We start from the raw sequence: 12,915 nt of genomic DNA on the forward strand, positions 1-12,915 counted from the left end.
ATATACCGTCATGGAGCAGGCAAAGAATGGTCACGAATTTCGATGGGCATCCATTCAGAAGAATCCTCCACAGTGCTTTTTGGTCGACAGAGCCAAAGGCTTTCATGAAGTCAAAAAGATCATGTAAAGAGATTTATGTTGTTTTCGGCATTTCTCCTGCAGCTGGCAAGCTGTGAATATTATGTCAGTTGTGCCTCTTGATGCCCTAAACACATATTAAGATTATGGGAGAAACTCTTCAGCAAGTGGAAGGAGACAGTTCAGAATGGTTCTCACAATGATATTTCCTGATGGATAACAAAGCGATCTCTCTGTAATTTCCACATTTGGACTTGTCTCCTTTCTTGAAGATCGTCATAAACATGGTGTCCCTGAGGTCGTCTGGGATTTCCTCATCATTCCAAATCCTTAATATGAGGGCACAGAGCTAAGATGTGAATTCCTCTCACCCCTGCTGGAACATTTCAATGGGGATTCCATCTGCTTCAAATGCCTTGTCGTTTTTCATCTGCTTGATGGTTTTCCTCACCTCGTCAAGGGTTGGAGGAATTCTGGGATCGTCTCTGACTGGTTGTTGTGGGATAGAGTTGAGAGCACCCTCTTAAACAACAGAGTCTTGATTGAGAAGATCTTAAAAATGCTCCTTCCTTTCTTTGATCAGGTCTCTTCAATCCTTACGTCACAAAGGGTTGGTCCCCGAGTGCTCAGATTGTAGATGGCTTTGGTGGCACTGAAAAAACCCTCACATACCATGGATGTCAGCGAGATGTTGAATCTCATTCACTTTGTCTTCCCACCATCTGTTCTTCATATGATGGGTCCTCTTTTGGACCTTTGCCTTGGCTTGTTGGTAATTCAATTTCTTTTGCTTGGAGTTAATGTTGTTTGGTCAAGCACAGAAAGACTTGCACTTGCAGTCCATCAACTCTCGTCATTCTCATCAAACCAGTCCTGAAGTTTCCTGGTAGAGAATAGAAATGCCTCTTCTCAGGTGCTGACAGTGGACTTGAAGGCACCCCAAGTGCTATCGACATTCTCCCATTGTTGTTTATGGCATATTCCACCAGTGCCAGTTTTTTGCTGAGGCACTGATGGAAGATGTCTCACTTGATTGGGTCCTTGAGTCCTGTGATGTTGATCTTCTGTCGGCATTGCTTCTGCTGCAACTGTCATTTGGGAACCAGTCTGAGTGACATTACCAAATGGATGAGTTGGTGATCTGTCCAGCAATCACCAGCTCCTAGCACAGCTTGCATAATGTGGACATCCTTGTGATCCTGGGTATGAACAATGAGAATAACCTCAAATGTTTGCAAACAGCCCTCCTGGCTGTTTGGAAGTCACATTATTAAACATCTACTGTCAAAAAAAGCAATCAGAGTACAATTACTGTTGAGATTTTTAAAAGTTAATTAATTACTAATTTACAAAATTCAGCAATTCACAATGCGTTCCTCTGTCTTTAATGTGAACTGGTAAGAATCTGCTGCATGACATTTGAAATTTTACAAATTGCTTCTTGGAAACAGCAACACATAGATGTATTAATAAGGGCAATATTTTAATATATTGTTGAACCAAATACCTGCAAAATCCCAGACATTTAATATCAGCTCTTTCTTCACTTTGCCTTTCACTTGAACCGTCCAGTCCTTTACATCTATACCTACTGTAGCTTTCTGAGCTCTCATATCTGAGCGCTTGCATTTCATTAATTGTTGCAACAGTGTGGTTTTACCACTGCCAGTGTTTCCCACAATCATGAGTTTCATTCTGTTATAAGGGACAGACTTCTTTAGCCGTTGCTGAAGAAACCTGGCATAAAATATAAATCATAAGTATATTTTACAGATCAAAAGAAGAACAAACAAGGGAACACACACTCAGTTTTCTACTTAATGTCAAGCTTTTAATTTCCATGTGTTATTTTAACAGCATATATTCATCCTGCTTTAAAAAAAATGTTTACCAAACAACTACCCTGTGAGTTTAAGTAGAATGAAAACACATTCGTTGTCAGGAACATCACATATTCAGCTAATAAAGTAACACTATTACATTTTAATATGGTTATGAACCATGCTGCTTTGAGAAACTACATGTTCAACAAAGCCACAACTAAACTGAGGATCATATGCACAATCCAGGATTATTTTTAAAAGGCATAACTCACAATGAAAACCAAGACAATGTATAAAAACAGATAAGAAAGTCAATAAGCAAGGTTACAAACCTTATAATGTCTCTGGCTTTGTATCCCACATGTTTGAAATCTAAATTAAGATTTAGCCCATCTAAAGGAAGATCCCAGATTTTGGACAACTTTCCCATTTCATCTGGAAAGGAACTCAAGTCAGGATTATAACTGACATCCAGAGAGGTCAAGTTTTCAAGGAAGCCAATCTGAGGAGGGATCTGGATAAAGGAAAGGCAATAAACAACTATGCATTTTATAAAAGTGAGGGATTTTTGTGCAGCAGGATGACTGTCTCAAGCAAACATTTGATAAGACCCAACACGTCTGGAATTCCTGCCTTCCAGTTATTATTGTAAAATTATTCCATACACAAATCTAGTATCTCCGATTGGAGGAGAAAGCAACTTAAAGATGCTATATACATTTTACAAAGAAAAACAAGACAAATATTATATTGTCATAGGAAAATACAATACATACATTAAAAACAGAGATTAAATGTAATATATGCATGGTGACAGACTATTTTCCTATTAGAATCTTCAGTCATAAAAAGTAGTGCAAGAAGGAACAGATTTGATTTAGGGCTCATCTGAAAACAAAGTGATCATTTAAAGACCACACATAAATATGAAAAGTATTTTGATTTTTTCATATCTAAAAACTCATGCTTTACCTCTGTTAGCCTGTTATGGGACAGGTGTAGTTTTTCTAATCTAGACCACACGCACGATTTTTCATTCAAGTCCAAGATGCTTATCTGATTGTGATTAAACAAGAGTTCCCTTAAGTTTAAGGATTTCCAGTGCACAGGTCCAGGTAGGTTTATGATTTTATTGTTACTTAAATCTACTGACCGCAAACTGAAAGAAAAAAAAGCAGTAAACAAGGAAAAAATTAACAGAAAAAAATAAAATTAAGACTAGCTATAACTATATAAGCACACTACTGTATAAACAAAGGGGGTAGGCATTAGAACACAGCTTTCTGATAGAAATTTTCTTAAAGGAAGTAAAGTAGAAAGCAACAGTAAATTGCTGATTGGAAAATATTGCAAGATTTTGGAAATAAGTTTTGGATATCTCAGAAAAAAATAAGAAAGGAAAAATATAAAGAAATACACTACTTCAGTAAATTATACTTATAATTAAACTTTACATGTGAAATTACATGGCTATGGAAATCAGCACTCAGATTGTATTGTGTATATTTATTCCAGTGATGGAATCAAAGGTGACACTTTCAACCTGCTGCACATGCATTCACATTAATACTGGATAGTAACAAAATCACTCATTATTTACACAGTATGACAGGTATACATGGTGATGGCCAGATTGAGAAAAAAAACACAGAACTAATTTCTGCTTGCACTTACACTGGGTCATTACTGAGAAACTCACCTGAAATCAAAGGAATTACTCCAGGTTAACAGCCGTATGTCAAAGAGAAAAATTTGGGTTATGACTCAACTGCACAACCAAATAAGCAGACAATATGTAATGGGATAGCTTGCTAAAATAAATAAACTTAAGAGCGTTCTTTTAAATTCACCATACTAACATGTCTACTTTTATCTCTTCCATCTGTTGTGTCAAATGATTGCTAGCCTTGTTGTTTTCCTACTAACATTTCAGATACATACACAGACTGATGCACTCTCCCAGGTGAAACAGGAATAGAAGTGGCCATAGAGAATCACTTCTGAACATTCTCAGAAGGACAAACCAAATGCCCAGGGTGGAGTAAGCTCTAACATCTGTGTAAGTGCCCCAAGTGCCATTTATGTATCTAAGTTCAGGACAAATGTAATTGCTATTTACGTGACAAAGGGGAGTTGGATTTGGGTCTCTGCATTTCTCTAAAAATTCTTCTGAATATGTATGCTGGAGAAACACATAACGAAACTTCTATTTCCATTTATTTCCAATGTGTAACATACTGGACAAATGAACCTGTGTTTATTTCAATGTGCAACATACCCGGTACAAGAAACTCATTCAACTCCCTTCCAACTTGCCTGGGCTGGGATAATTGGAGCATAAGAACTGTTACTCCTTCAACAAGTCTATTTTCTTCAGTGAGGTTACATTTTACCATGTTACGTGGCATTAAATTACAACTACGCTACTGCTAGGCTTGGGAGAAATACTTAGTCCAGATTTATTTACTGCGCAAGCACCTGATTTATTTCAAATATGTCTCAACATCTTTTCTCAGATCAGTTCCTTCACACTGTCTCCCTGCCATCATCCTTTCAAACTCTAGACTGATTAAGCACTCTTCCTTGCTACCTTCCCAGCCTCTGCACTGCTCTTAACCCACCGCCTCCCCTCTTACATTTCAGATACCAGTTCTGCTCCTCTACCCATTATCTCCCCTGGCTCTAGCTCTGGACCTCCATCTACCTCCAACCAATTTTCCTGTGACACCTTCCTATTATTCCTTCTGGTATCCAATACCAGTTATCTACTGAAGACTGTTACTTTTATAGAGAAGTGAAATCATCATATGCTTAATATTTAATGGAACAATGCTTTGAAGGAACAGGATAGTATGTCACACATGCAATTACTGAAAAAGTCAATCCAGGAGGCACATGCAGCATTGCTGTCTGGGAAGTGCTGTAGCTGTGATGATTCAGAGAATATGAGAGAAAGGAGGGTTTTTTTTTTTTTGCAATTTCTTTCAGTGGACCAAAAGTATATTTGGGAGAGATTTTAGAAAGAGTACCCTTCTACTCTGTGCCCAAGAGCTTGTCTAACAGCTCTACTGAGTACACAGCTGGTTCAGTGAAAGAGATCATTCAAAACAACCCTTCACTTATTATGTGTCAAAGTGTAATACTGAACTCAATCATGGGGCACATCCACACATGCAGGCACGTGCTCTTGCATCAGCTCAAACAGAAGCAGTGTAAATTTGACCTGGGGCTTTTTGCCTCAGAACACGTGCCCAGACACGTACTTTTGTGTGGGGCAAATTGTGCCACTTGGGGCAAAATAACCCTGCTTCTCTCAGATCTGCAGCCACGGGGAGCTAGAGGCTGAGACCAGGACCTGTGCTGGCCCCTGCAGCATAAGAAGCTGCCCTGGCAAGTAGCTCAGAGCTACTTGCTCTCAAAAGCTTCTGGAACCTGGCCAATTGGTACCTGGGGACACAACTCCTTGTGCCAGCTGGACTGCTGAAGCAGCCCTGAGAGTTCCCGGCACCGTCTATTGACTGTAGCAGTCTGGCAGTGGGGGCTGTGGCCTGGTTGTGACCTGCTGCCACCTAAGACAGCATGTGGCCCCAAGGCTGCATGCCTGCCAGACCCAGAGGGGGACTGTGTGGCCATCAGAGGCATCTACACCTCTGGGCCAGCTGTCAGTGGGCTGTGGCTACACAGTTGGCCTTTGTGTGGCACTGTTACCATTTGTGCCACCGCTTGGCCATCTGGGCAGCTACCGCCCAGATGATGTTCTCAGCGTGGTGGCCTGCTTTGAACTGTCAAAGCATGTCCTCCTAGCCCCAAGTAACCAGCAGGTCAGCAACCTCCAGCTGGGTCCTGGGTGCGAGTTCTGAGCAGGCTTCTCTGCCTGGGTCCTACCACTTGACTCACTAGCAGGAATTCTGGTGGTCCCTATTTAAAAACTGTAAAATCCCTGATAAAAAAATCTCAAAGTCACTCTTTAAAATACCTCCAAATCCATGTTCTTCCGCAAGTAAAACAAAAGACCACTATACCCCACCGCTCGCAAATCAGTTCGGCAATGTTTTACTGATATATTTACAATTTTAAAGCAATTTAGAAGCCTACCAGTACCTCCATCATCATCATAAAATAAAACCTAAATGTGTGTATTTTTAATGTTTGTTTTTGGTTTCTTTATCACATGGTGGGTGTATGATAGGGGGATGTGGGGTATGCAGGAGGAGGGAGGTAGATGGTTGTGTGGGTGGGTGTGGAGGGAATTGGGGGATATGGGGGTCAGTGTGGGGGTGGGCTGTGGACGTGAGGGGACCGTGTGTGGGGACTGCTTAGAAGGGGTGTCTCTCCTGCCCCCCACAGGGCAGAGCCCCCCCCCCCAGCAAACTGATCGTCCCCCCTGCAGGGTCCCAGCCCCTGCCCCCAGGGGCTACAGCACTCCCCTTAGAGTGCCCTACCCAGCCCCCTGCTGCCCCTCCTCTTAGTCTCCAGCCCCCTGCTCATTCTCCTGCTCGTCTCCAGCCTCGAGGCTGCAAAAAAGCAAGGGAATGAGTAGAAGGCTGGAGATGAGCAGGGGAATGAGTAGGGGGCTGGAGATGTTCCCCTGCTTGTCTCCAGCTTCCTGCTTGTTCCCCTGTTCTCTCCAGCCCACTGCTTGATCTCCTGCTCATCTCCAGTCTCCCAAAGTTGGAGATGAGCAGGGGAACGTCTCTAGCTCATCTCCATCCTGCTCCTTCAGGGGCTCATCTCCAGCCCCCCCCACATTGCTGACCCCCCACCCAGCCTCCCAGCACTCAAAAAAAAGAAAAAAGCCTGCACTCACTGGATGTAGCAGTGGCAGTTGGGGCTGCTGGGGACTCATGGCAGAGCCCCTCCCACATGGCATGGGGCGGGGCGGGGCAGCAGAGACCAGCCCTGCCACCTGGAACCTGCACTGCCGCTGCCCCATGGTGCGGGTGCAGTGCAACTTGGCAGAGTGCCGCACACTGTCCGGGAGTGGCTCCAGCTGTCACCTGGTATCTGGCACTGCTCAGCCTGAGAGGCCCCAGCTCCCAGACAGTATGGGGAGCTGTGCTGCGCCTGCAAGATGGGGTAGTAGAAATGTCAGGGCCAACCCCTGCTGCCCCCCGCTGCCACATGGGGGGCTCTGCCATGAGTCTTCAGCAGCCCTGATGGCTGCTGCTACAGCTGGTCATTGTGGGGCTTTGAGTGCCTGGAGGCTGTGGCTGGGGAAGTAGCCAGCGGACAGCTGGGACAGCAATCAGGGGTTGGGGGAGTGAGCAGGGAATGGGGATGGGCAGGGGCTGATCGGGGGAGTAAGCATGGGCTGGGGCCAGATGAGGGTCCCCCCATGGCTCCCTCCCCACTTCTCCAGCCCCCTCTGCCCCCTACTTACCTGGCAGAGCCCAGGTCCTAGTTGCTGCAGCCTGCACTGCTGTTTGCCCTGCACGGGCAGGCAGCATGCTTCAGCACCAGGGCAAGGGCCAGAGACACTCTGGCTGACTACCAGAGTGTCTTTGCGGAGGACCCAAGTCTCTGGTTGCCTTGGGGCACGGTCTTGACTGTGCCTTGCCCCGCTGTTTAGCAGAGACTTTTTTTGACCCTTGGAGAGCCCCTGGAATGTTATGTTCCAGCACATGCCTCTTGCAGCATCTCAAAGAGGTTTGAGATGTTGCAAGAGGCACATGCACGCTCATCTGAACACACCGTGGTGCAAATGGATAAAGCTTTAGACTTAATTAACGGCATACTGCCAATATCTTCTGTAGATTGCTAGTATGAGGGTAAACCAACCTGTTTCTAGTTTAGGTGGCAAAAATGTACAGCTTAAAATTTCCTGAAATGTATCCTTTAGTAAAAAAAATAGATTAATAGTTTGGAACTAAGGCACTGATTCTCAATCAGGGTGCAATGGCACTCTGGGTTGCTGTGAGACCCTTTAAGCATGCTGTAAGGTGTGAGGGAATAAGCAAGATGTAAGGAGATAAGCACAGACTCAGGCTTCCCCCTCTCTGGCCAAGGCCTACCTGCACTGTAAGGAGGTAATCTCTATAATATATTCATTATTTTTCATTCAATTCACAAGAGTTACAGAGGGGTGCCTCAAGTCCAAAAGGTTGAAAATCACTAATCTAAAGAAGACAATCTTTCTTCAATTTGTTTAGAAAATGTGACACAGTTGCTACCTATCAGACCTTAGACTTAGTATTTTTAAGATGATTTCCTAGAAACTCTCTTAGTAGAAATATTCTGAATTTCCTGCTTATTAACAACTCTTTTACTAGGCTTTCCTATGCAGAGGAAATGACATCAGCTTTAACAAGTGAAACAACAACTTACTGTGGAAGAAGAAGAACTGCACCTGGAATATCAATAAAATGATTTTGAGATAAATTCAAACTTGTTATGCCAGATGATAAATCAGGTATGGTATCTAAAACAGGAAAGAAAGTAAATGATTTCTTTCATTATTTTTCAGCAGTACTTAACTTAGTTTATAAAGATTCCGTTTTCTATATTGAGAGATGGATTGAACATCAGAAATTAGAACTGGGCACATGTGTTTGCAAAGCAGCCACACGAACTGGCATTTAACAAAACAAATATTTACATTGTGCACCCAAATATTGACTGACCTCTCAAAGACAGGACCTGGATTACTTTTTTAGGACTTCATTTGATAAGTGAGATCCACATGTGAGGAGTTGTAAAAGGCTACCTATTTTATCAAAATAATTTGGCAAAAACTTTTACTTCTATGAGACATGCTGATATTTAATTTCATATTGTTATTTAATATTCGTGCAACTAGGGACCTACAAATATTGTAATTGCATGATACTTGCTGAAACCACAATATCGGGTGGGCTCTGAGAAAAACCATGCGCTCTGCATTTTTGGTGGGCTCCCTGGGAAAAATAAAAGTCTTACTGTAAATAAAATGCTGGCTGCCTCTGGGGAGCCAGCAGTCCTTGCAGCCACTGCCACCTAGCCACACTGCCCACTGGGGGTGGGGAAGGGGGAAGAGAGGCTGTCAGCACAGCAAGATGGCTGCTACCCCCACCCCTCACTGCTTATGGTTGAGAGGGATATCTGTCATACAGCTCTGTCTCTCTCCACCAATTGGTGGTGAGGGGCATGGCCACATGACGGGCAGCTCCCACAACCAATCAATGGTGAGGGACAGGGCCACCATGCCCCTTGGCCAATCAGAGGCGTGGGGTGGCCCGCTTTGCTCCACCTGCAAAAATGGCTGCCAGCCCTGGGATCTTTCTGCAAAATTGGCTGGCCACTATCTTGAGTACAGCAGACCCCTTGTTAGAACCTCATTTACCTTCTGATGCGCTGCTTACACAATACATTCCTATAATCAATATAATAATATATCATGTACATATATATATAGCTCTATATTTGTATAGCTGTTATACCTATAGTTAATAGGCAAGCCTGAATTTTGAAGTAGTCATATCTTTATATAGATACCTATAGATATACCTGCATATATGCCTACATATATCTATATGAATAATATATGACTACTTCAAAATTTAGGTCTGCCTGTTTACTGTAGGCATAATGGCTATCTTCTGACACACTAAGAAATTAGATCATAAGAAAGTGTTAAATAGAAAATTCTATATCTTCGATAGTGAAGAAAGAAATTCTTCCAATAATTTAAATTCATCAGATGTTTGACTTATTGTATCTTTTCATAAGTAAATGCATAGTTAAATTTCTACATAAAATGTGCTAAACTACTGAATCACAATATGTATTACTTATCAGAAGACAGTACTGGCATAAAGCTATGTGGGTACTCTGTGCCTGGCTCATCTAAACCAAACTGATATGAATTTAAATCCGTGGAGTTATATTAGTGGGAGGAAAGAATTGGGTTCCCTCTCTTAACAGAAAAACTACCACTCATTTATCCCTGGACACCAGTGAGCTAGTACATTATATCAGACCACACTATATTTCAAGCTTTCTTTATGTTATCTGATCTTCTTTGCTTTACTCTTATCTAGACAGTATTATGTAGCATCTATAGTTCACTCTACCTTTTTATTAGCAATCCTTGAAGACTTACCAAGTAAATTCATTCTGGCACTGAATATCTCCAGTTTTGTACAGTCCTTGATAAAATGTTCAGCAAGGGATGAAATATTGTTTTTAGAAATGTTTAAAACTTTCAGTTCCTTCAGGCATATGGGTGAACATATACTTGAAATTTTGTTTCTAAGGAAAAGTAAAATGAATAATAAAAGATTTTATACAAAACTACTAATAGAAAAAGCTAAATAAACGGAAAGTTAAAAGTATGAACCTGATTCTACTACCCTTATGCAGGTGAAATAGTATCACAAGTCTAACCTGGCTCAAGGCCTGAAAGACTGGGATTCACATTTGTATGTCATTTGTATGAATACATGTGACAATATGAATACCAGAGTGATTGGTATGAAGACCATTAGGTTCACCGTATAAATCAAACATCAGGATGCACATTAAGGTGTTATTTTCTGATTACTCACTATGGTTCAGCCTTGTAACAACATGTGTTTGATGTTAAATACATGAACAGTTCACAGTTTCATAGTTGGTAGGGTCGGAAGGGACCTGAGCAGATAATCAAGTCCGGTCCCCTGCCACGAGCAGGAAAGAATGCCAGGGTCAAATAACCCCGGCAAGGTGTCTATTTAGCCTCCTTTTAAAGACCCCCAGGGTAGGAGTGAGCACCACTTCCCTTCGAAGGTGGTTCCAGATCCTAGCCGCCTTGACTGTGAAGTAGTACTTCCTGATATCTAGCCTGAATCTACTCTCTGTCAACTTATGACCGTTATTCCTTGTTACTCCGGGTACTCATTTAAAGATTTATCTCTGAAATATAAAATGAGACCACCTCAGGAATATTAGAAGTTAGAAATATTTGAAAATTCAAGGAATGGTTGGCATTGCCAATATCACAAGGATTACGAGATCTTGGGGTGGGGTCTCTATGGAGACTGGCCAGGAGCTACATGGGCAGGGTGTTGCGACTGCATCCACACAGTGGAGTGCCCTGTCAACGCAGCTCCCAGTCAGTCTCCATGGAGACCCCAGGATCTTGGGGCAAACTCTCCATGGAGACCAACAAGGAGCTGTGAGGGCAAGGCACTCTGATCGCATCTGCCCGATGGAGTGCCCTGCCTACATGGTTCCCAGCTGGTCTCCATGGAGACCCCAGGATCTTGTTATGGGGTCTCCAAGGAGACCAGCTGGAAGCCATCCGAACAGGGCTCATGGCTGGCCAGACTCTTTCCTCCTAAAACAGCAAAAAGTAACTTGTACTGGAAACAAAAGCTAAACAAATCAGACAATCCTGGTGATGTACCGTAGTGCAGAAAGGAACTGAGTGAGTCTATATGCCAAATGACGTTGCATGAATAAACTGCAGAGCTTACTGCTCTGGAGTTTATTGCTTCTGGACACATTATTTGAACATGCTCCTGGGAGCAATTAACTCTGGAGCAATAAGTTCCCAGTTTATTCATGGACAACGCATGGAACAGTAACTACTGCACAGTAGCATTTCACATAGATGTGCCCACTGCAGAGGAAATTTACCTGCTGTGGAGTAAATTAGTTTACTCCAGGCCTAACAGGGGTGCACACGTAGATGCCGAGATAGTTACTGCGCAGTAAACATTTTGTGTAGACACACCCACCGAGTACTACAATATATTTATTAATTTGTTTGAAACATCCCCCTCCAGAATACTACTTACTTAATGCTAAATCACAATGTAGCAAGTGGTCATCCCAACAGAAACCGTCACCAATTAAACATTTAGATCAGTGGTTCCCAACCTTTTTCTTCTGTGACCCGCTGCTAGGAGCAGAGTGTGGTGGTGGTGGCGGCAGCCCAGGGGCAGGAGAGCTCCTGACACGCCTAGTCTTTTGTGTGCGGCATTGCCCCTGCAACCCTCATTTTGGTTGTGACCCAGGGTTGGGAACTGCTGATTTACACACTAAAACATATTTTGCTGCTGATTAGAAAATCCTTTAAATCCAACACCGCTTAATAGTCTAGATTGGGTTGCTCAAGCCTCAGCCCATGGAGCCATGGCATCCGGCCTACAAAGCTCTCCGCAGGTTGGGAAATTTGGCAGTGGGGGAGCAGTGGCAATTAATGCTGCCACCTGTCCCCCACTGCCTAATTTCTAAACTCCACCCAGCCAGATTGGGCCCAAGTTGGTTTCCCTCTACACCTGCATGGCTGGATCAGGGTCTGACCATGCTCCCTCCCCCGATGCAGCCAGACTGGGCCCAGGTTGGCCCCCCAGTACACCTGCATGACTGGATAAAGGCTGGGCCACGTTCCTCCCCCCGCCCCCATGAGCCAGCTCCAGCCCCCTCATGCCTGGCCTGTGAACAGGATCCAGCCTGCAGATGGACCACGCACTGCCCATCCTGTCTGCAGGGCAAAAAGGTTGGATACCACTGTTTTAGATGACAAATACATCCATTCTTTCCTGGAATGTTTGTTTAGCAAGAATCAAACTAACTGGTGCCATTCTCACCCTTCCATTATTAGCTGTTCCAGTTTTTCTAAAACATCTGCAAGAAATTCAGGAATGGATGACAGCTGATTATATGATAAATTAAACTGCTTTAGAGATGGGCATTTGATATTTGGGTCCAAAGTTATGAAAGGGCCAATGTCATTTCGAGAGATATCGAGGTTTGCAATACAATTCATTTTCAGTAAGTAAGTAGGAAAAGATGTAAATCGGTTACTGTGTAGATCCAAGCAAGTCAAACATTTCAAAGTCTGAAAGAAAAGGAGAATTTGTTGTTAAAACTACAATCCAGAAACAATAATTTATAATCTTTAAACTGAATTAATATTTTAGTCAATTAATTCATGTTTATTTTCTTTCTCTATCACGTAAAATGACAGAAAATAGTAATTATAGTAATATGGTTAGCTATGTTTTATTAGAAAAAATATGATATGCAGGCATGTTGTAATAAATCTAACTAG

The 12,915-nt window shown here is 42.8% G+C and overlaps 1 protein-coding gene across 1 annotated transcript in view; it reads right to left on the bottom strand.

Annotated features, from left to right (window-relative positions):
* LRRK2 (leucine rich repeat kinase 2) overlaps positions 1 to 12,915 on the bottom strand; it is a 109,733-nt gene that overhangs the window by 51,040 nt on the left and 45,778 nt on the right. Inside the window, exons 24-29 of the mRNA XM_090042051.1 lie at positions 12,452 to 12,702; positions 9,979 to 10,127; positions 8,226 to 8,319; positions 2,874 to 3,060; positions 2,234 to 2,415; positions 1,586 to 1,815 (exon numbers count right to left, since the gene is read on the bottom strand). Coding sequence (XP_089898177.1) covers positions 1,586 to 1,815; positions 2,234 to 2,415; positions 2,874 to 3,060; positions 8,226 to 8,319; positions 9,979 to 10,127; positions 12,452 to 12,702 — 1,093 coding nt within the window. The remainder of the gene's footprint in view (positions 1 to 1,585; positions 1,816 to 2,233; positions 2,416 to 2,873; positions 3,061 to 8,225; positions 8,320 to 9,978; positions 10,128 to 12,451; positions 12,703 to 12,915) is intronic.

The sequence above is a fragment of the Crocodylus siamensis genome, chromosome 4, assembly GCF_052110815.1.
Source record: "Crocodylus siamensis isolate JL-2025a chromosome 4, ASM5211081v1, whole genome shotgun sequence".
Lineage (NCBI taxonomy): Eukaryota > Metazoa > Chordata > Crocodylia > Crocodylidae > Crocodylus > Crocodylus siamensis.